This window comes from Cucurbita pepo, chromosome LG14 (assembly GCF_002806865.2).
Source record: "Cucurbita pepo subsp. pepo cultivar mu-cu-16 chromosome LG14, ASM280686v2, whole genome shotgun sequence".
NCBI classification, from domain to species: Eukaryota; Viridiplantae; Streptophyta; class Magnoliopsida; order Cucurbitales; family Cucurbitaceae; genus Cucurbita; species Cucurbita pepo.
Window position 1 is genome coordinate 4,041,604 of NC_036651.1, and position 23,976 is coordinate 4,065,579.

The following is a 23,976-nucleotide window of genomic DNA, read 5'->3' on the forward strand; positions in this document are numbered from 1 at the left end:
GAAAAAGTCTGGTAAACGTGGGTTCCTTGATCAGCGACGGAGAATACACAGCGTTGTCTCCGCTGCAAGACACCAATCTCGGGACACAGCTTAGACCAATTCCCTTGTCCTTCACTCCTTGCCCTATGGGCTTGTTGAGAGAGAGAATCCTCAACTATGATCTGCATATATACCTCGAATGACAACCCCTCCTTCCCTCTTGTCCCTCACAATCCATTCCNGTAAACGCGTTTTAAAACTGTGAGGTTGATGACAATACGTAACGGATTAAAGTGGACAAATATCTGCTAGCGGTGGGTTTGGGCGGTTACAAATGGTATCNCTGATCACGTCGTCCTTGATCTTTTCCTGGTACTTATTTCTCTCTCTCTCTCTCTCTCTCTCTCTCTGATTTTACAGATATGGTATAATTCATCGTCGTCTTGTTTTGGATTTGAGTGCGTATTTGTAAATTTCCCACTTACCCTTCAGTTTGATGCTTTTTTTCTTCTGGGTTCTTCTATTTTTGAATCTTGGGCTGTGTTTGATCGTGGTGCTTGTTTAAATTTGGGAGTTGGGGTTTGTTGATTGTTTAATACGATTGGTCAACGCTATCTATAATCTTGTTTTTATCAAGATTATGATTTCTGGTCTAAAATTGGTAGGAGAAAGGTTGTGTAAGTGGAGGGTGGAGTTTTGTTTTGTGGGAATGTCATTGGATGTTTAGATGATAATGTTTTTACATTTCTTTGTGATTATATAAACGCTTGAGCTATCTTATCCGTCATGGAATGTTGCGACACTTGTAATATTTTGATCCTCTCCATAATTTATGTCCTTTTTTCTTGCTAGAATGTGAAGATTCTAGCCTACTTCTGCTATTTTGTTTATTGTATTCGGGTATTTGTTTGCTTCTCATTAAACAAATGAAAAAGTTATTTGGGAAAACAAAGTTGTAACGTGTATGTACAAGCTTTGAATGAGCTTTGTACTTAATGGATCTATGTGTCATTTTATGTTCATGAGTTTGTTTACCTTTCTTTCCCGTAATTCATGTTGTTGTTCCTGTCTTGGTTGCTTGCTCGTCAGGTGAATGAGCTTACCTTTGCTTTCCGCTTACCTTTGCTTTGCTTTCCTGTAATTAAACTAATGTTGTTGTCTTGCTAGAGGTTAATGAGCAGCTTGAGCTTGACCTTCTTTCCTGTAATTAATTCATCTTGTTGTCTGGTTCCATTAATTTTTTTTGTATCTAGATGACTGTAAAAGCTGATTTTGATTTGTGTTGAATTCTTGCCTTCCTAACTAAGTTTTAGATTTTAGGTAATGTATGCTTGCTAAACTCGGATTGGTTCTCGTCCCGGTCGGATTAACTCTGGTTATTTGTGAATGTTTTTCTGTTGTATTTTATTCTACACTTTCAAACTAGAAGAAGAATTTGTTGGTTTAGCTGTGAAATTGGCGTTTGGAAATTTTGGTGTTTAGTTGTGCAAACTAGAAGGAAGAAATGACTGGAAGTTAAACTCAGGCTTAGGCTAGTGAGGATCGAAAATTTTCAGGCAGCCTTGTTACATATGAAACTCTTAAGACTGTTCTTTTTAATGGATCATTGGTTTATTAGGTCCTTTTCTTTAGCTGTCATCTGTATGAAATATGGAAGAAATAATGATTGCGTGTGGAAATGAAGGCCAAATGATTGAAGTGATACCCCATTGGTTCCTGTGGTTAGACCTTTGTGCACAATGTTCAAATCTATGCTGAAAATAGCCGATTAGCTCGCAACTTTTTGAATGTGTAATGCAGCAAATGATCCTTAATGTTATATTAGAGCAATACAGAACTGACATTTTTGCTTCACTGTTAGATAACTTTTTTATGTATATTTGATGTTGAGCCTTCTTACTGACTAGTACTTGCGAGTTACTGAGTAGATGACTTACTTTCGTGAAGCAGGAAACATTAAGGGCTGGAAAGTTAAACGAGAGGGTTTTAAAGTTGTTCGTGGCAACTGGAAAAGATGAAGTTCTTTCGCTCATCGAGGCATTCAATATCCAGCAAATTGTCACCCCTGTTCTTCCTACCAGTAAGAAAAATCTAGATATTACCGATGTTCTGTTGCTCGATTTTGTGATCGGTTTATCCATTTATCTTCCTTACACTGAATACTTGATGCAGGGTGTTCAGAAAAATTCTAGGATTCAGTGATAAAACTTCTGCTGGTTCTTTTAAGGAGACTTGCCAATCTTTTCTTATCTTTTTTTAATTATTATCACAAATCATTGTTTTTATTTTCTTGAGAAGTTTTAAAGATGTCCCAGCTTAATATTATGGATAGCGAGGTCGACATTGTGGTCGGAGCGCTCCACTCTGATCTGACTTCATTTATGAATGAATGGAAGCCTATTTTCTCCCAATACCACTTGATTATTGTCAAGGATCCTGAACTCAAAGAGGACCTCATAATTCCAGATGGCTTTGACCTGGATGTCTATTCTCAACAAGATATAGATAGAATTGTTGGTGCTTCTAATTCAATTAAATTCTCTGGTTACTCTTGCCGATACTTTGGTTACCTAATGTCCAGAAAAAAGTATATCATCTCAATTGATGATGACTGTGTTCCAGCCAAAGATGATAAGGGCTTGTTAGTAGAATTTGTAGCGCAGCACATATCGAACCTTTCGACTCCAGCCACTCCTTTCTTCTTCAACACACTGTATGATCCATTTAGGAAAGGAGCGGATTTCGTCCGTGGTTACCCATTTAGTTTAAGGAGTGGGGTTGCTTGTAGTCTGTCATGTGGACTGTGGTTGAATCTAGCAGATTATGATGCACCAACACAAGCCCTCAAGCCAAGTCTGAGGAACACACGCTATGTCGATGCAGTCCTCACTATTCCAGCAGGAGCCATGTTGCCTGTGAGTGGAATCAACATTGCGTTCGATCGAGAGGTGGTTGGTCCTGCTTTATGTCCAGCTTTGAGATTGGCCGGGGAAGGAAAGTTTCGGTGGGAAACCATGGAAGATATATGGTGCGGATTATGCGTTAAGGTAACATGTGATCACCTGAAGCTTGGTGTGAAAAGTGGGCTGCCATATGTTTGGAGAAATGAAAGAGGAAGTGCAGTAGAGAGCCTGAAGAAAGAGTGGGAAGGGGTGAAGCTAATGGAAGAAGTTGTTCCCTTCTTTCAAACTCTTAGGTTACCAGAAGCAGCAGTTACAGCTGAAGCCTGTTTCCTCGAGATAGCGAAGGCAGTGAAGGAGAAGCTCGGTCGCTCGAACCAAATGTTTGCTCGTGCTGCTGATGCCATGGTCGAATGGGTCGAGATTTGGAAGAACGCTGGATCGGGTCCTTTGCCTGTGGACAATTAGGAGTTGATGAGTGAGTTTGGCCTCCTTCACTTCCCCCCCACCCCTTCCCTTCAATGAATAACAGAAAGCTCCCTCTATTTTCTTGCTGTAACAATGATTTGAGAAGACTGTTGAAATTTCGTAATGGCGAAGAGAGAACTGTTTCACAGTTATTTTACTTTCATGTTTGATATATCTCAGCATCACTGAAGGCTGTTGTTTTGTTGTTTGATTGGCTGTGGACAATGGATGCTTCGTATGAAATGCTTGTGATTGAATACGGTTCTGGCCATACTAATTTCTTCTAATATGGTTCTTAATCAATTTTTGCGTCGAGTCCAAGCTTTTTGCTAGCCGACATTGTCCTTTTTGAACTGTCCTCTTTAAACAGTCTATTTTGAACTGTCCTCTTTGAACAGTCTATCCCTAGTAGGGACGCATTGTCCTATTGTCCTCTTTGAACAGTCTGTTGCTAGTAAGCATTGTCCTCTTTGAACAGACTATTGCTAGTAAGGGCGCATTGTCCTCTTTGAACAATCTGCGCATTGTCCTCTTTGAACAATCTATTGCTAGTAGGGACGCATTGTCCTCTTTGAATCGTCTATTGCTAGGAAGGACGCATTGTCCTCTTTGAATCGTCTATTGCTAGGAAGGACGCATTGTCCTCTTGTCTATTGCTAGTAGACATTGTTCTCTTTAAACCGACTATTGCTAGTAGACATTGTCCTCTTTAAGCAGTCTATTGCTAGTAGACATTGTCCTATTTGAGCAGTCTATTGCTCGTAGACATTGTCTTTGAGCAGTCTATTGCTAGTAGACATTGTCTTCTTTTGTCCTCTTTGAGCAGTCTATTGCTAGTAGACATTGTCTTCTTTGAGTAGCTTATTGGTAGCAGACATTAGCTTCTTTGAGCAGTTTATTACTAACAGATATTGTCCTCACTTTATTGCTAGTAGACATTGTCCTCTTTGAACAGCAGATATTGTCCTCTTTACGCAGCCTATTGCCTATGCTAGTAGACATTGTCCTCTTTGAGCAGCAGATATTGTCCTCTTTACGCAGCCTATTGCCTAGCAGATATTGTTCTCTTTGGACAGCCTATTGCTAGCATATATTGTCGTCTTTGGACCGCTTATTACTAATAAATATTGTCCTCTCTAGGCTTTCCCTTCAAAGCTATAAAATGCTAGGAATATGTTTCTACACTCTTTATGAATAATGTTTCGTTCTCTTCTCCAATCGACGTAAGATCTCACAATCCACTTCTTCCTCTTCGTTCTTGGGTTCTCGGGAGACTGCTCAATGTCTATAGAATCCCAAACTTTAAATTTGTAGGCATAAATTATAGTTTAAATGTTAATTACTTCCACGTCACATGAGCAGAAGTTGGAAAAGGGTCTATTTTCGTAATTGTATTTTCCACAAAAGTAATAAAACGACGTTATTATTATTTTTTTTTTAATTTTAAAATTTCTAATTTCCTCGGTGTTTCTTCGTGGGCTTCTCAGGCGGAATCTTTCGAGTAATCGTTGCCGCCCAGAACCACCAAGATACCATCAGCCGTTCCTTAGTGGTTCGCACAGCGGAAAACGCCAACCAAATTGTCCGGCATTTTATCTTTTTCACTCATTTTAGCTTCCTCTCTCTCTCTCTCTCTCTCTCTCTGTTTACAACTTAGCTTGCTCGGCATCTTCCACGAATTTCTTCTTCTCTTCATTTCCGATTCTGATATCTTAATTTTATCCAAAAACAAAGCAACCCATCTTCCATGGCTGCCAATTTCGCCATGCTTAAACCTTGTTCCTCATTTTCAACCCCATCATTTGTTCAGACCAAATTTCGTACACATAGATTGTTATGCACTGGCCCATCTTCCTCTTATTATCCACGATGTCAAGGAGGTTTGTTGTCAGCTACCTTTCGTTTCCTGAAGTAATTTTTGGGTTTTTCCTTGTGGGATTTCTTTTTTGTCCTTCCTTATCTTGTTTGGCTTCTGGGTTCTTAGGAGCTTATGGTTTACGCCTCGTTAAATGTGCTTCTTCTAATGGTAAGGAGCCTGATTCGTTGGATGATGGAGTTAAAAGTGTGGAGCAGTTACTTAAAGAGAAACAGCGAGCAGAATTGTCTGCTCGGATCGCTTCTGGAGAATTCACAGTGGAAAAAGCTGGGTATACAAGTATTTGTGTACTAGATCCTACGAATTGATAGCTCTTTCTTAATATATGGACTGACATAATGCTTGATTATTATGTGTTTTTGTTTTGGGAATCAAGTTTTCCATCTGTGTTGAGGAGTGGGTTGTCAAAGATGGGTGTTCCTAGTGATATTCTGGATTTACTATTTGGTTTCATCAATGCTCAAGAACAATATCCCAAGATTCCTGAAGCTAAAGGATCATTAGATGCAGTTCGTAGTGAGGCTTTCTTCATACCTCTGTATGAGCTTTATCTCACGTATGGTGGGATATTTAGATTGAGTTTTGGGCCAAAGGTTTGTTCCTATTTAGTTCTGTAAGTTGCAGTAACTTATTCCACATTGTTATTACTTGTAAGGTATCCCTTAATGTATGATATCTTGGTCTTCTTGCAGTCGTTCTTGATTGTTTCTGATCCTTCCATTGCTAAACATATACTGAAGAATAATCCAAAGAATTATTCTAAGGTACTCCTGTTTGTCAAGTTAGTAAAATTTGTTGGTTCCTTCTTTGTATGCTGATGATAGTTGGATGCACAGGGTATCTTAGCTGAAATTCTTGACTTTGTCATGGGGAAGGGACTTATACCAGCTGATGGAGAGATATGGCGTGTACGAAGACGGGCTATAGTCCCATCTTTGCATATGAAGGTAGGGTAACTCTTACTTGCCCTTTCCGCGTGTACTTACTCTTTTGCGTAGATATTTGCTCATAAGAATGACTGCAAGTAATAAAGCAAATCATTTGTGAGATCCCACATTAGTTGGAGAGGGAAACGAAACATTCCTTATAAGGATGTGGAAACCTCTCACTAGTAGATGCGTTTTAAAACCGTGAGGCTAACGGCGATACGTAACGGATCAAAGCAGACAATATCTATTAGCGGTAGTCTCGGGCTGTTACAAATAGTATCAAAGTCAGACATTGAACGGTGTGCCAGCGAGGACGCTGGCTCCCAAGGAGGGTGGATTGTGAGATCCCACAGTGGTTGGAGAGGGGAACGAAGCATTCCTGATAAGAGTGTGGAAATCTCCCTAATAGACATGTTTTAAAACTTAGAGGCTGACGACGATACGTAACGAGTCAAAGCGGACAATATTTACTAGCAGTGGCCTCAGGCTGTTACATCATCTCAACCGCGTGTGTGTTCAATTGATGTAAGTGTAACGATTGAAGCTCACCGCTAGCAGATATTGTTCTTTAGGCTTTCCCTTTTGGGCTTCTCCTCAAGGTTTTTAAAACGTGTTTGATAGGAAGAGGTTTCCGCACCTTTATAAAGAATGTTTTGTTCCCCTCTTCAACCAATGCGGGATCTCACAATCCACCCTCCTTCGGGGCCCAACATCCTCCTTGGCACTCGTTCCTCTCTCCAATCGATGTGGGATCTCACAATCCACCCCCCTTCAGGGCCCAGTGTCCTTGTTGGCACACCGCCCAGTGTCCACCCCCTTCGGGGCCCAGTGTTCTTGTTGGCACATTGTCCGGTGTCCACCCTTCGGGGCCCAGCATCCTTGCTGGCACACCGCTTGGTGTCCATCTCCCTTTGGGGCCCAGCGCCCTCGCTGACACACCACCCAGTGTCCACCCCCCTTTGGGGTTCAGTGTCCTCATTGGCATACCGTCCAGTGTAAAATTAAACTAAATGGAGTCTCGATTATTCATTACAGTAACTGTGAGGATGGTATGAGATGCTATTGCTTATCTAGAATGCTCTCTGTACAGAGGGAGGTACATTGGAATCTAGGTGTTGGGAGAGTAAGGGGAGGTCTCGAATCTTTTCTCCGATGTGTACTCTGTTTACAGTTGATACTAGCGAAATCTTTCGTCTTCCTAGCCCTTAAGAAACCCTTTTCATGTAGCACTTAAAAATTAAGCCATCCATTCATAACATATACACTTCTGTTGATCTTTTCATGTAGTATGTAGGAGCTATGATTAATGTTTTTGGAGAAGCTGCAGATAGGCTTTGCAATAAGCTAGATGATGCAGCATCTAATGGTATAGATGTGGAAATGGAGTCCCTCTTCTCCCGTCTGACTTTAGATATCATTGGCAAAGCAGTTTTTAACTATGACTTTGATTCACTTACAAACGACACTGGCATAGTTGAGGTATCTCTTTCCATTTCTTTTTCCTTTTGTGAATCCTGATGTTCTTTGACATCAGTATGTCAAATTATTCTGGTTTTTGTAATGCTTATATTCCATTTAGAACAGGCTGTTTACACTGTTCTAAGAGAAGCCGAAGATCGCAGCGTTGCACCAATTCCGGTATGGGAAATTCCGATTTGGAAGGATATTTCTCCACGGCAAAAAAAGGTCTCTAAAGCCCTTAAATTGATCAATGAAACCCTCGATCAACTAATTGCTATATGCAAGGTAAGGTAGCAATTGCAGGCCTCAAAGTTGATCAGGATCTGAACTCTCATTTGACTCTAATGTTTCTCACTCATTTTCAGAGGATGGTTGATGAGGAAGAGCTGCAGTTTCATGAAGAATACATGAACGAGCAAGATCCTAGCATACTTCATTTCCTCTTGGCATCGGGAGACGATGTACGTTCCTTATAGTTGACTAGTCGATGAAAATTGGAGACCCAACTAATTGACAACTTTCTGGGCTATTATGTGTAGGTTTCAAGCAAGCAGCTTCGTGATGACTTGATGACTATGCTCATAGCTGGGCATGAAACAACTGCTGCAGTTTTAACATGGACCTTTTATCTTCTTTCCAAGGTAATCGATTTCTTCGCATTTAAGAGGCACTATGTATATGTCCCTCTCTCGGTCTGTACATCAAATTTTATCCAACACATAAACACATAAGATATATTCTGTTAGTATATTTGCTAACGACCCAGATCCACCACTAGTATATATTGTCCTCTTTAGGCTTTCCCTTTCGGGCTTCCCCTCAAGGCTTTAAAACGCGTTTGCTAGGGGAAGGTTTCCACACCCTTATAAATGGTGATTTGTTCTCCTCCCCAACCAATGTGGGACATCAAATATTCCAGAAGTACATTGTGTTACAATCCAATTCAAATTGTTCACCATGAAATCATCTCAACTTTAGCCGTGATTTTTGGTTGCAGGAGCCTAGGATCATGGCCAAGCTCCAAGAGGAGGTAATGACGTCTTCTTCTATACATTATTGTAGATAAAGAACAAAAATCCTTATCTTTCATACTGGTGTAATTTTGTTAGGTTGATTCGGTCCTCGGGGATCGGTTTCCAACTATCGAAGATATGAAGAACCTCAAATATGCCACACGAATAATTAACGAAGTGAGGTTTCATAGCTGTTCAATTTAATATATTATTGTGAATGTATTCCATATTGTTGAGTGACTTTCTCCTTCTGCAATTACAGTCCTTGAGGCTTTACCCACAGCCACCAGTTTTAATACGTCGATCTCTTGACAACGATACGCTCGGAAAGTACCCAATAAAGAAGTAAATAGCAAATCAACTGTTCATTCTCTACTCATAGCTTTAGTATTACATGAAGTTTTATTTATCTTCAATATAAACTTTGTTCTATTTCTAAAATCACATAACTAGCTGTTTTGATGTTAGCATTAAGAGGATAATGGGAAGTAATGGCTTATATTTGCAGGGGTGAAGACATATTCATATCTGTTTGGAACTTACATCGCAGTCCAGAACTTTGGGAGGATGCAGATAAATTTAATCCCGAAAGGTGGCCTTTGGATGGACCCAATCCGAATGAGACCAATCAAAATTTCAGGTTCGATACGTACGTATTTATGGTGTATTAGTCAAGGGAGGTAGATTGTGAGATCCCACATCGGTTGGAGAGGAGAACAGAGCATTCCTTATAAGGGTGTGAAAAACTTTCCCTAGTAGACACGTTTTAAAACCTTGAGGAGAAGCCCAGAAGGGGACAATATCTACTAGCGGTGGACTTGGGCTGTTACATCTACCGCCCTCCATTTAGGTCACACGGAAGAATATCCCAAATTTGCATCGATTATTAATGGAGTGCAATTACTATTCAAGCTGACAAACGAATGATACAAGTTGGTAGATAAGAATAGTAATTTATATCTCAAGCCAATCTATTGATTTATTCCTAAACTTGTGAAACAAAACAGCAGATAGGATGATTCAATTAGATGGCTTAGCATTAACGATAGTTTTGCTATGCATCTATTGTCTTTTATGAGTACTAATACCTACAACGATCGATATTATAGGTACTTGCCGTTCGGTGGTGGACCACGGAAATGTGTGGGAGACATGTTTGCTTTGTACGAGGTATTTGTTCTAAATAGGATTTAAAAGGTTGTTCATTTGCAGCAGCAACAAAAAGAACAGAAAAACAACAGCTAAATATTCGTTTTCCAATATACAGGCTGTTGTAGCACTTGCCATGCTTGTTCGGCGATTTGACTTCCAAATGGCACTTGGAGCACCTCCTGTATGTTTCTGCCTGATATGTTTTTTTCCTTTACTCGTGTTCTTCAAGTCTTCCTTTATGTTGTACGAATGGTGTTCTGGACTCGTATAGCTTCATTCTCCGTAAGAGAACGTAGAGCATTCTTTGTAAGGATGTGCAAATCTCTCTCTAGTAGACGTGTTTTAAAAATTTTGGGGGAAGCCCGAAAGGAAAAACGTAAAGAAGACAATATCTATTAGCCGTGAGCTTGGACTAGCTTGTTTTTGAGTTAGGATGTGAAGTCTTAAACCATCACTAGTTTCCTTTTTAGGAACAGTTGAATGTAGGAGAGTAACAAGATCTGTTCTGGGTCTTACCACTGTGTTCTTGAGTTGTTTGATGGTTCATGAAACTAAGATCATCCCTACAGGTAAAAATGACAACTGGAGCTACGATTCATACGACAGATGGATTGAAGATGACGGTTACACGAAGAATGAAACCTCCAATCATACCCACATTAGAGAAGATGCCTGCAATGGTCGGTGATTCATCGGTCGGTTTCTTGAAAGATGAAACAGAAATTGTTCAGGAAGGAGAAGTTTCTTCTGCTCATTCCTGATAATACTAGCAGTGTCTCTCCATGGTTGAAGTTACTCTACTCAAGTAAGAAGATGCAGGAACAGAGGAACCCGAAAACCGATGACTAGTTAGCGAATCATCGATTGTATATTGAATGATTTGTATATGTAAAAAAATGAGAGAAAGAAACTGTTCTTATTATACTTCTTGAATGTTATAAATATAGATGTATTTCCCTGTCTAAATCCAGTGATTTGGCTACAAACTCTGAACCAAACTCTGAACCAAACCAAACCCAGTGTTATCAGATATGATCTGTTTTAGTCCGTTACGTATCGTTATCAGCCTCGCAGTTGCGTGTACTAGGGAGAGGTTTTCCAACTGACGTAAGATTTCACAATCCACCCTCATGCAATCTAGCGTCCTTGCTAACACATCGTCCAGTATCATCCACCCTCATGCGATCTAGCGTTCTCACTGGCACACCGTCCCAGTATTATACACCCTCATGCGATTTAGCGGTAGCGTCCTCACTAGCACACCGTCATCTCTGGCTCAAGATCTCCAAGCTCTTGGGCGAAAAATTGCTTTGACTATTATTATACAAATTATAGCATTTTTTTTTATATTAAAATAATGTAATTTGGAAACCATTTTAAAGTTAAGAATAGAAACAAAAAAAATTTGAAATTTTGGGACGGTTTTTTTTTCCCTAATTTTCTGGAAGCGCACGTGCGAAGCTACACGCTTGGGATTATTCTAGCGAAAGAGTTTCAATCTAAAATGCAAGGGTTTGGTCATTACAATCATCTCGGTAATTGGTGTGAGAGAGTCAGAGAAAATGGCAATGGCGACGATCCGATCCAATCTTCTTCGCGCCGCCTTACGCGGTGCCTCACGAAACTCCGCTCAGCCTAAACGCGGCTTCGCTTCCTCTGCTCACGACGATGCTCGTAAGTCTCTTTCTCTCTCTCGGCATTTCGGATTATGATCGTGTTTGCGCTACAAACACGTCTCCCTCAATTTTCTTTTCTTTATTGACGGAATTTTTGCTTGTTGCTTTTGGAAACTTTGTTTAACCCGTTATATGTTTGATTTCATTCATTTGCCTGCGCTATTTTTATCTGACGAAATGGTGGAAAACAAGGATGATGTTGATTATTGAATCATGTTAAGAAATTTAGTCCAAAATGATTTGATCCGATGTTTTTTGTTCCTTTATGATTGGAAGTCTCGCGGAAGGAGGTGTTTTGAAATTTGAATTCTGATTTAAATGTTGGTATTCTATAGTGTTGTTAAATCATCGAGCGGGAGTATATACATGACACATTTGAGAATTAACGTGGATTAGGTTTCCAGTCGCTAAGAAGTTAATTTGATTTAAAGCTGATGGGAAAGAAGAAAACAAGAGGGGCAAACATATTTCTTGATCCATTACTGAGTGGCAGCAGCATAATTCTTGATTTCTATGATTGCATTAAAAAAAGAAAAGAAAAGACATGAACGAAAGTCTTGGATGTGGCTTGTGGTAGGCTTAATTACTTCTGATTTCGCATAAATAAGACATGAACGAAAGGAAACGTAAACTCAGTAAATTTATTAGAGGGTTTAGGGCTTTTTAATAAAACAATTCTTCCCCAGGATGAAGGTCGTGGAAGTTTCTCCACCTCTAACGTTACGCCTGCTTTTTTTTTGTTCTTTTGATAACCGGGAGTCAGAACTGTGTTCCTCTTAGCCAGGCACCCACATCCACCTCAAGGCCCAGACTTAAGGAGACATCGAGGGTTTTTTAGCATTATGCTAACCCGAAGGTTCGAACTTGGGACCTCTAAGTTGGTGTGCTCCTTGTGGGCTTTCCCGCTTCTTTGTTTTCTACCATTTTTTTCTCTCTTTTCTCACGTTTCTGGGTGTGGTTGGGGGAGGGGGACAGATATTCTTCTGTTTTTGGGGTGGGTTTTTGTAAACTGTTTGAGCTAAGCTAATTCAGTGTTGTGAATTTATTTTCTAGTAACCCACCATAACATATACTTGATAGCTCTTTACGTTGTTTGGGTACAATTACTTATTGTTATTTCTAAATACTATTGCAGAAGGAAAAACAGTATGCAGGAGTGCAATGATGCTTGTGCTCCCTATATTTTATCTCTCATACAAACTTTCTTTCTTTATGTCAGGTGAAACGGCAAAGTGGGAGAAGATTACTTATGCAGGCATTGTATCCTGCTCTATCTTAGCATTCTATAATCTATCAAAGGGCCACCCCCACTATGAAGAGCCCCCTGTGAGCTATAGCTTCAGTCAATTTATAATTTTTCCTCCACTTCTCAATATATTAGTTGCGTTATGCATTGTTTCTCATTTGTGGCCCATTTTGTTTGGGTTTTCATCGTTTGCAGGCATATCCATATTTGCACATTCGCAATAAAGAGTTCCCATGGGGTAAGCTTCCACGTCATTACTAGTTCTATTACATCTTTTAGATCCCTTTGAAGTTGCAATTTGGGTTTTGAAGAGGAAACTAGAACTGAATACTGCAGTGATGACATGTAGTGTTATTTTCTTCCTATTAAAGATGATGCTATATTATATTATCTTTTCAATTATTTTTATACTTTCTAGAAATAACAAACTCTATTTTCTACATGCATTTCAAAATTCATTTTGTTAAAAAAGGAAATGCCCAAAATGTATAATGTGATGTCCCACATTGGTGGGGGAGGAGAACAAACCACCATTTATAAGGGTGTGGAAACCTTCCCTTAGCAGACGCGTTTTAAAGCCTTGAGGGGAAGCCTGAAAGGGAAAGCCCAAAGAGGACAATATCTGCAAGTGGTGGATCTGGGTCGTTACATATAATTTCCAAGTAGTGGTGAATTTTCTGAGTTGATTTATGGTGCTAGTCGTTTTCTTAAAATAAATTATTGTTTTTATGAAAGTAACATTAAACATAATGTAGATTTTACAAATAATTAGTGATTATGCCTCTATGCTTTTGGTCCACATACATAATTATGGACGTTTTTCTTTGTTTGGATTGGACAGTGTTTGTAGTAATCAGAAACAAAAATTGATTAGCAGTCATTATCTCTGTTTACAGTTTACGTTGCTTGAGCATAATGTTGAAAGTTGAACTTAGGCCATTGATAATGTTGGCATCTGGAAGCTGAACCATCTAACATAGTTTCCCAAGCAAACTTACAGCTATTATGTAACTAATAGATTTGCTACCAACGGCCGCTAGTAACTCATAATTACCTCGTTCAGCTTGCCAACAGTTTTCTGATCTATTTTACAACCTCCTCCTTTCATTTACCGAACCCTCACTTAACTTTGAGCTGCCCCATCGTCAAATATCAAATGGTAGTTCAATGGATACCACTTTCTGTTGTTGATCATCTCTAGGTTTTATGGATACTTCTGGGATTGAACTGTTCGGAAGCTGTTTTCAGAAGTAGTTCCACTTTTATTTTTTGGTAACTCTGTTTGTGCAGTTTCTTCTCTCGTTATATTTTAGAACAACTGCAGTTGAAACTGGTCTTTAAAAGCTTTACAAGCAAAAAATTCATAGCATCATTGTAGGAAGTAGAGCTAGAAATGTACTGCAGCATTTATCAAAACTGGCTGAATTTGATGGATTTTGGTCTCTGTTCGTTTCTCGATTGGTCCTTTTGCGTTTATTATTTGTTGTGAAAATAATTGTTTCACTTCTTCAAATAATAATTTGTTTTTTTTAATTCTCAACCCTTTGTTTGTGCATCAGGTCCCGATGGTCTCTTTGAAGTGAAGCATCACTAAGGACTTGGTTTGGTTCGAGGGGACATCGAGCATAGGAATTCTACTTCACTTTGTTCCATATCAGAAAGACTTCATCGACTGGTTCGGTTGAAATTTTCTTTACAAAGGATGCATGGTCATTTTTCATTTGTTAAATGCTATCAGGGTCTGATATCTTTTTTGTGTTGTCAAAACTATCCTTCCTGATTAATAAAATTAACTTTCCATCATTCTAAAGCTGAGTTTGTAATTAGTGGTACTAATGGTGGTAATGGTTACTTGGTAAACTGAAGCAATTGTTAGGTTTATCAACACAATAGTTGGATCACAAGAACTAGAACAAGAACTTCAATTGTTTTATAAGCCACTGATGAGTCCTTGGATGTATGTATGTATAAATCTCAAATCTGTTGATAATATTCAAGCTTATCAGTGGATCAGAATTACCAAATTGTAGTTCATCTAGCTGTGAGTCTCAAATTGTGTAAGTTTGCCAGAATAAAGCAGCTCTGATTTATGAGCTTCGATAAGAAAGGGAAAAACAGAAGTGTACAGTGTGTGTAATGATAGAACAAAGAATTTGACATCTCATTGACGTCAGAAATGTATGAAAAAGCATTAGGCTATATGTTCATAGGTAGGAGTATCATCAAGCTTCTATACAATCAAATTGAGAATAAAAGTAGAAGCTCTTCAATAAAATGAAAGAAACTTTTAAGGGAGCGAGTGGAAACGCATTTTAGAAGCTCGAAAGGAAAAGCCAAATAGGACAAAAATGGCTGTTACATTGAGATTCAAAACTCGAACTTCTTAAATTTTTAATATTTCCTATGACTAATGGCCGGTATCGCTCAGTTATCAGTTAGTAGAGCCTCGTATTACCGGTTCAAATCCGCTATTGACAATAAGGATAATGTGTAGGAAAAGAAATGGCCGGTATAGCTCAGTTAGTAGAGCAGATGACTCAAAATCATCTCAAACAAAGACCGCTTTCCTTTGATTCTACATTTATGTCCCGAAGATGAAGGGGAATCCGTAGACAACTGGTCGTTACTAGAAGATGAGAAAGATGCTGGCTTAATTGATTAGATTATAAGAAGAGCGAGGCGCAAGTGCTGGCTGCTCAATAGAGGGCTGCGACCCTTCGGACTCTGACTCCCCGCACGGGAGGCGTAGGAAGATTGAAATTCGAACCTCTAACTAAACTTTTAAATTAGTTATAATTACTGTAATGTATTATATTATATGGATATGAAAATTTGAACACAAAATAATAAAGATCACTATACTGTATATATATTCTTTTTAAGCACTGGTAGTTCAAATTTTAAAAGAATTATTGTTTGAAGTTGATGAACAAATAAATAATTGAAAAGTTGAGTTGAAATATTGAATCCAATTGATATTTTAATATATTATTATTATTATTATTATTATTATTATTATAAAGATTAAAAAAATTATAGTTAAAAGCAAAATGCTTTAACAGGCATGTTGCTTTATTTGCTGTCTGTCCCATTCCACTTTTTTTGATGTGTTGAATTGTCAAAAAGTTCACAACTAAAGCTTTTTTCTACTTTCTATATTATTAATAAATTCATCCCAACATTTTTTTTTTTTTTAATTTAAACCATTTTGGTTACCCAATAATAATAATAATAATAATAATAATAATAATAACAATTAAAGATTCCTCCTTCCACTTTTGTATTTTCAAGGCAAAATAATTAGGTTCATTTCAAAGAATGTTTTTAAGTTCAATTATAAATTAAACCTTTTTAAAATATTAATAGATTAATTTTATTTTTTTTAAAAAGAAAACCATTACTTTTGATTTTTAATTTAAAGTACACATTTATTAATACTTTTGAAGTATAAATTATGAGAATATACATACAAAAAAGAATCAAATCAAAGAATTCTTTGTCTCATTTTATGCCTGTCCTTCCATTTTCTCTGTCTTTCTTTTTCTTTGTCTTTGAATTTTTCGAGAAATAGAGGCATGATTGTTTCTCGAATAAACACTTCTACGATATAATGCTCTCGATATTTTCCTTCATTTAATGTGATATAGTCACGTTCGTTACTATTCCCACATACCATTACAAGTCATTTCAGTATGTTTTGTCTCAATTGCATGCTTTTTAAGAAAATCTTCCCGTCAAGCAATTTTATATTAGTGACCTCTAGAATGTTCTTTTAAGATGTATGTGAGTAAAGACGAAACATATTGAAAGAATTCGTGTTGGTCTGTGGAAATAGTGTTCGCTCTTAGAAGTGAAAAGTAAATAATGTGAACATGTTGCATAGGATGTAGGAAAATGTCCGAGTTTCAAATTTTCAATAATGGGTATTATTTTTTTTTTTAAATAATGTCGTTTAACATTATCGTGGGAAGATTCGTGACGACGATATTCTCTTTTTTTTTTTAATAAAAATAGACAAAAGTTATAAAAAAAAATAAATAAAAAAAAAAAGAAAGGGGGTTAAATGAAAAGAAGTAGCATAAGGTAATAATAGAGATGCAAAATTGAATGTCCAAACTCTAAAGTGGTCAGTATTTGGTAGATTTTGTTGAAAAGTAGTTTGTCATTTAGAGGACAAAATTGTCCTTTCCCTCTGGACACACATTTTTTCAACGATCTAACCCTAATAACCTTCCCGTCCCAATTAGAGATCTTTCTGTATCGAAATTTCAGTTGAAAAAATCATCGAAGAATTTCTATTTCTTTGAAATTTTAATATTTAGAGAGTGAAAAAATGAACGAACGATATTAAAAAAGTATTAACGAAATTAAAAAGGACAAAATACGAGAAATAGAAAACGTTAGATTGGAGATTGAATTATAGAAGTGGAAGAAAAATGAAAGAGGAAGGATGATGGGGTATGAAACAGTGTTCGTCCACGTACAAACAGAATGTTCATATGATCTAATAACTCGACAAACTTGGACTAACCAATCCAAATCATAAAAATTGAGTTGGAAACTCATTTAGCTTGTCGGTTAACATTTTTCAGTCTGAAAAAGAATATTTGTAGCTAATATTAACGATGAATTATGACCTGTTATGTACACTATATAAGATTTTAATTATTAATATAACATGATCGAGATAAATATAATTTTTTTAAAAACCATGAAAAAAGAACCAAAATCCAACCACCTTAAAGTTTGAAAAAAAAAACATTAACCTATTTGGTTGGCACCGGACGATAAAAGTTGAAAGAGTTGGTAACGTAAAGAATAATGTTTTCTAAAAAAAAAAAATAATAATAATAATAATATTTTTTAAAGAGGGAATCTAGGACTGTGAAAATGGATGGGACGTGCCACATCATTGATTGGATTTTGGAACATTATGCCAATATTAATAATATAATAAAGTTTCCGTTTGCGACCGATGAGTCTCGGGTCGCCTTGTTAGGTAATTCCCACTACACAATCGGTAAAATCATGTGTTAGATGAACACGACTCTCCGCAATAGTATAATATTGTCTACCTTTCAGCATAAGCACTCATGTCATCCTCTAAATTAGCAGATATGACGACTTAAATATGCAACAGGGTGTTGTAAGTGGTCTTGCTGCTACGATGTACTAAGATTCAGCCCTTTGTCACTCTCATTAATACTCTTATCTTTGGGCTAGTTGTGAACGGAGACGGTTAATACTCAGATTTTCATTAATATGCTTGAGCAATTCAAGAAAAAAAACCATGGAAACAGAAAAGAATAGAGACTATATTAAGCTTGAAAAATGGCTGATTGATCCATATAAAGGGCATCATCTTCTTCTTCCTCCTTGACATAACAACACACTGTTTCCATTACTACTAACACACTAAAAACCAGAGAGCACCATTAACACTGACCTCTCTATTGCTACTCTAACTCTACTGTTCCACTAAATGATGATGATGGTGAATGACATGACTGACACCCATCTCACTCTCACCACCACCACGCCACCACCGCCACCACAATCCCCAATCCCATCTCCCTAAACTGTACACAAACTCCGTACTATAATTTTCAAATGCTCAGAAGATCAGGCGGTGGCTGTGTTGTTTTCTTTGGTGAATCCAACGCCACCGTTGTTCCAGGTGGTGACATTGCCGATGTTGCTTCGCCTTCTTTACAGCTTGGTGCCCTCGACAGCTCTGTCAGGATTTGAACTACTTCTCTCATTGTTGGCCTCTCCACTGCCTGCTCTTCCACACACAGCATTGCTACATAGAACATATGACTCACTTCATTCAGCGGCACCGACGACAGCCGTGGATCGATGATTTTCACCACCCCTTCGTTGTTGGGGCTCGTCATTTTTCTAACCCATTGAACTATGTCGACCCCGTCACCGAATTCCCCGACGGGCTTTCGCCCGCTCACCAATTCTAAAAGTACTACTCCAAAGCTATAAACATCGCTCTTCTCGTCCACTCGTAGTGTATAAGCGTATTCTGCATAACATATATAAGTTCAATTTATAATCACATTTTTCAGCCACAACCATATTCGAGTAATACGACATTAAATTGTTACCTGGAGCTATGTATCCGTAAGAACCAGCTATGGCGGACATACACTCTGATGTACCTGAATCCTGAAGAAACTTGGCAAGCCCAAAATCAGCAACATGAGCTTCGTAATCAGAATCCAGAAGAATGTTGTTTGATTTCACATCTCGATGAACAATCAATGGCGAACAGTCATGATGTAAATAGCATAGACCTTTAGCAGCTTCAATGGCGATTTTATACCTTGTGTCCCACTGCAAATGGCCGCCCTTCTTACCGTGAAGAACTTCCCCTAAACTCCCATTAGGCATGTATTCATAAACCAGAAGATTGGTTTCGTGATTTGAACAGAAACCCAATAATCTAACGATGTGGCGATGTTTAATTCTCCCCAGAGTCTGTATCTCAGCGTTGAATCCATGATCATGGGACGACCCACGGCTCATTGCCGGAAGCCTTTTCACGGCGACATGATCACCGCTCGGCATAAAACCTTTGTAAACAATCCCTGCGCCTCCTTTTCCGATTATGTTGTCTTCTTTCAAGGAGTTCAAAATGTCATCGACTGTGAAATCTAGTCTTTGGAATGCGGTTAGTTTCCAAGCTCGAGAGCCGCTCGCTCGTTTTAGCGATCTAGCTTTGATGATTGCTGCGATTGCGAAGGCGATGGAGCAGACGAGTAAGACGATGACGAGCAGAAGCTTAACAGAGGCAGAGAGTGAGGGTTTTAAATGAGGGGGGTGAGTGCCATTGTCGACGCCATTTCTGCAAGGTCCTAAGTATGGACCGCAGAGATCTGGGTTGCCTAGGAATGAGGTGTAGTTGAAGTAGCTAAACTGGCCGGTGCCCGGAACTAAACCGGAGAGATTGTTATATGAAAAATCAACGGATGTTAAGCTCTGCATTGAGGATATTGAAGCAGGGACGCTTCCGATTAAGTGATTTCTTGAGAGATTCAGATAGTTCAATATTCTCATTGTGGTGATTTCATTCGGAATCTCACCGGAGAGTTCGTTGCGACTGAGATCGACGAAGGTTAAGAGCTTACATTGGCTGATTTCAGGGGCGATTTGGCCGGAGAATTTGTTGTGGCTGAAATCGATCTTTGATAACTGCTGTAATCGTCCGATTTCAGGTGGGATTTGGCCGGAGAATTTATTCCCATCGAGTAGAAGCTTCTGGACACCGGAGAAATTTCCAACCATCGGTGGAAGGGATCCCGAGAGGCGATTGTTTGAGAGACTAATTTGGCCGAGATTCGCTGAGACAGAATCAGTGACCGGAAACTCTCCGGTGAGGAAATTGTTCTGCAACTCAACTTGGGAAAGATTTGGCAGACTGAACAGACCCTTCGGAATCGAACCATTGAGAAAATTTTCCCCCATTCGAATACGGCTCAATGATTCGCATCGACCGAGAGATTCAGGGATTGGACCGAACAAGAAATTCCCGAGGGTAATCAGAGTTTGAAGCCGGTTTCCATGGCACATATCGGGAGGTAAAGTTCCAGTCAACTTGTTCGACGAAATGTCAAGAACAACAAGCTTGCCATTCTTCCCCAAATTATAAGGAATAGAGCCGGTGAAGTTATTTTCCCACAACTGCAACACTTCCAGCTCCGTTAACTCACCGATGAACTGTGGAATAGCTCCATGAAGCTTATTCCTGAACAGATGCAAAAGCGTCAAGTTCTTGAGTTGAGAGAACGAGTCCGGAATCTCCCCAACAAGAATGTTGTTAGACAAATCCATGGATTTCAACTCGGTTAAGCTCCCAAGCTCTGGAATCAAAGGCCCAGAAAACCCATTCACCTGAAGAAACAGAGTATCCAATTTCCGAAGTTTTCCAAGTTCGCGAGGAATCTCACCCATTAACCCACAGTTTGCCGCATCCAATCGAACCAGCTCCGATAAGTTTCCGATCTCCGGCGGCAAACCGCCATCGTAGGTATTGTAATACCCAATGTAAAGTTCACGAAGCCTCGTTAAATTACCAATCTCCGGCGGAATCGGACCTTGAAGCTCATTTCCAGAAACAGCCAAGTACTCCATGAACTGCCAGGTTCCATACTCCGGCGGAATCACACCGGAGAAGAAGTTCCCACCGAGATGCAAATGGCGAAGATTCGGCAACTCAATGACCACAAGCGGCAAGTTCCCAGACATATTATTGTTATACAAATCAAGAACCTCCAGATTCTTAAGCAAGGAGAGTTGCAAAGGAAATGTGCCATTAATCAGATTGTTCGAGAGGTTAAGGTATTTAAGCGGAGAGATAGCAGAGATCTCCGGCGGAATGGGGCCGGAAATCTGATTAGCAGCAAGAGATAGATTCGCGAGAAACCGAAGACTACCCAGGTCAGGAGAAAGAGTGCCGGAGAGATTCAATCCGGCAAGGTCAAGGCCGACGACATGGCGGCGGAAATCGCAGACGACTCCAGTCCAAGTACAGTGGGGCGTAGCAGGATCCCAGTTGGAAAGCGGCGAGTGAGAGTCATCGGAGAGGGAGGTTTTGAGAGATAGAAGAGCACGAAATTCAGGCAAGTGAGAAGAATGGGAGAGATGGGTATGAAGGTGAAGAAGGAGAAAGAGGAGCAGAAGAAGCTTCATTTCAATGGCGATTTCAGTCCGAAAATGGGAGAGAATTTGAGAGAGAAAGCGTTGGTTAGGAAGTAGGGTGGGAGTAGAAGAAGAGATGTGAGCTGTTGGTCATTTTATCTTCCAAATTTATTATTATTATTATTATTTTAATAAAAATTAAAATGAAATTCTCTTTTGCAATTATTAATATTTATTTTCTTGCAATTTAATTACAAAAGGTGGTTTATGATAACTATCCCCAGAAAGAGTTCCATTTAATTTATATATATATATATATATATATACATATTTTTATTTATGTATTATATTGATTTATGAGTTTTTTTAAATCTGTTACATCCCTGCTTCTAATTTAGTTTTTAAATTATTGGTATGATTGAATTTGAAATATAAAATTTTAATTAAATATTTATTGAAATCATGATTCAAATTAAACAAACTACAAATTTTGGGCAAGAATGCAAGAATTCACGACATGAACGCACTTTTATTGAATCAGGCATAAATAAATGTCTATGTGATGACAGATAAACCTCTATTTTGGTGGTATACACAAACTATTGCGATTCAAGTGTATTTGGTTTGGTTGGGCTGAGTCGGGTTTTCCTTCTTCTTAAAGAGAGACAAAAACGTTCCAATCATTAATAATAAAAAAAAAATTGAAGTAATTGAACGAACCCGATCGAATTTGTAAAGTTTACACGAGAGTTTGATTGATTGATACGAGGCTTTTCTAAGAAATAGAAGAAAAACTACGTAACTTTTCTCAACAAAAAACCAAAAACATTGAATCAAGTGGACAAATCGAGCAGAAAAATTAAAAATAAGATTTGAATAACCGCTTTTCAAACCCAAAAAAACAATAATAAAAACTTTAATTAAAAAAAAAATAATAATTAAAAGTTTATAATTAATATTAGTAACGCTGTCTTCTTATACGTGGCTATGGATGATTGAAATTTTTATTATTTTTAATATATACGTCGTATTTAGGAAAATGAAAATTAATTAAAATAAGTATAATAATTGAATTTATATTAGTTAGGAACCGAAATGATCACATTTAAATGATTTAAATGATATTGCTCATATGTTGGCATAATTCATGGATATTGTTTACTAAAAAGAATTATTAATTTTTAACAATTATTAATTTTTAATAACTATAAATGTAATATTATAATAATATTTAAAATAGTAGGAAGAAAAGTGGGGACCATTTAAAACTGAAATTATGGTACCAAATGGATGAGTATATGGTGGGGCCCACCCACCCAAAATTGGCAATTAAATGACCAAAAAGCCCTCATCTTTAAAGGGCAACTCTCCTACCGCTCTCAATTCAATTTCTCTTTCCAATTTCATGCATAAATTATTGAGCTCAATTTAGGGTTTATATTATTTTTTTAAAAAAATATTAATTGATTTATATTATCCTATTCAGTTACATTTTTAAAAAAATAAAAAAAATAAAAATATTTTACACAAATAGTTAAGAAGAGTTAAATTTAATTTTAATTTCATAACTAAAATTTACTGAATTGCCCTGGGTGCCACGTGCAACAAACCTCACCTTACTGGGGACCACAAACACAACAAACCTTAACCTTCTACCCCCTCCATCCATGACCGATCACGTGGGTCCCCACGTGAGATGAAAATGACGGAGCAGCCAAAACTAACCCCACAATTACCACACTACCCCTTCCCTTCCACCTTTACTTTACTCAAGAGAACGTGTCCTACGCCTGATCGGAGTTGGACCCTATTGTCATTTTCCTTACAATCCGACTGTTTGGTAAGGTTTTGCAATAAGTTTTGAGACACATATTTAATATTCTTATTTGTATTTTTACAATTTAAGATATTATTATTATTTACAGAACTTTTCCGTCTTTCCTCAAGGTTTTTAAGATTTTTAAAACGCGTTTATTAGGGAGAGATTTTCACACCCTTATAAAGTGTTTTGTTTCCTCTCGTATCTCAAAATTCATCCATTTTGAGGTTCAGCATCCTAGTTAGCACACTGTCTGGTGTCCACCACTGTCTAGTGTCTATAAAGGAAACCAAACATGTTTTTATAACGGTGTGAAAACATCTCCCTATTTTAAAAGCCTTAACAATATCTACTAACAGTGAGCTTAGACTGTTACCAACACAAATATTAGGGTTTCTAAAAATGCAATCTAAATTTAAATCATAAAAAGAAAAAAACTCAACCCAACCTAACCCAATCCAATCGTTATAGTTTGGGTTGAGTAGTTTGGATCGGTCGGGTTATTAGGTCATTTAAACAAATTAGTAAAATGAAAAAAAAAAAAGTATAAATTTAACTAAAATAAATTAAATAAGTTCAATTAATTATTACAGCTTTCAAAAGTTAAAAATAAAAATGTCAACATTACCAATGTATTAGAGTAGTAATTAAATAATTAGCTAATTAATATTTTCAATTAATTAAATTAATAAAAAAAGAATCCATTAGTGAGAAATCCAAGAACATCCAGCTATGATCAACTTAAAAAGAAAAAGAAAATATCAATAATAATTAAAAATAAAAGAATAAGCCCACTAATCAAGGTTTA

The 23,976-nt window shown here is 37.8% G+C and overlaps 5 protein-coding genes across 5 annotated transcripts; 4 read left to right on the forward strand and 1 right to left on the reverse strand.

Moving 5' to 3' along the window:
• Positions 1–300: 300 nt before the first annotated feature.
• Positions 301–2,395, forward strand: LOC111810418 (the record flags this gene model as incomplete). Its single annotated transcript, XM_023697125.1, has 3 exons — positions 301–351; positions 1,930–2,059; positions 2,152–2,395. Coding segments are annotated over 3 exons (201 nt in total), but the record flags the coding sequence as incomplete, so codon positions are not given.
• LOC111810247 (probable UDP-arabinopyranose mutase 5) lies at positions 2,250–3,606 on the forward strand. The gene has a single exon (XM_023696900.1). It carries the CDS (start codon positions 2,286–2,288, stop codon positions 3,345–3,347), a length of 1,062 nt encoding a protein of 353 aa, XP_023552668.1. The 5' UTR covers positions 2,250–2,285; the 3' UTR covers positions 3,348–3,606.
• Positions 3,607–4,827: 1,221 nt separating this feature from the next.
• LOC111810321 (protein LUTEIN DEFICIENT 5, chloroplastic) lies at positions 4,828–10,760 on the forward strand. Its single transcript, XM_023697021.1, has 16 exons — positions 4,828–5,227; positions 5,332–5,494; positions 5,600–5,816; positions 5,916–5,987; positions 6,060–6,170; positions 7,440–7,631; positions 7,737–7,898; positions 7,979–8,074; positions 8,153–8,254; positions 8,611–8,643; positions 8,723–8,803; positions 8,889–8,971; positions 9,135–9,266; positions 9,736–9,796; positions 9,894–9,959; positions 10,348–10,760. Exons 1-16 carry the CDS (start codon positions 5,095–5,097, stop codon positions 10,537–10,539), a joined length of 1,896 nt encoding a protein of 631 aa, XP_023552789.1. The 5' UTR covers positions 4,828–5,094; the 3' UTR covers positions 10,540–10,760.
• A 533-nt stretch (positions 10,761–11,293) lies between these two features.
• Positions 11,294–14,510, forward strand: LOC111809707 (cytochrome c oxidase subunit 6a, mitochondrial-like). The gene is made up of 4 exons (XM_023696098.1): positions 11,294–11,452; positions 12,674–12,780; positions 12,896–12,938; positions 14,260–14,510. The coding sequence occupies exons 1-4, from the start codon at positions 11,341–11,343 to the stop codon at positions 14,292–14,294; spliced, it is 297 nt and encodes a 98-aa protein (XP_023551866.1). The 5' UTR covers positions 11,294–11,340; the 3' UTR covers positions 14,295–14,510.
• Positions 14,511–17,993: 3,483 nt separating this feature from the next.
• On the reverse strand, positions 17,994–21,493 carry LOC111810093 (leucine-rich repeat receptor-like serine/threonine-protein kinase BAM1). Its single transcript, XM_023696665.1, has 2 exons — positions 18,817–21,493; positions 17,994–18,734 (listed from the first exon to the last, which is right to left on the reverse strand). Exons 1-2 carry the CDS (start codon positions 21,398–21,400, stop codon positions 18,307–18,309), a joined length of 3,012 nt encoding a protein of 1,003 aa, XP_023552433.1. The 5' UTR covers positions 21,401–21,493; the 3' UTR covers positions 17,994–18,306.
• Positions 21,494–23,976: the final 2,483 nt, after the last annotated feature.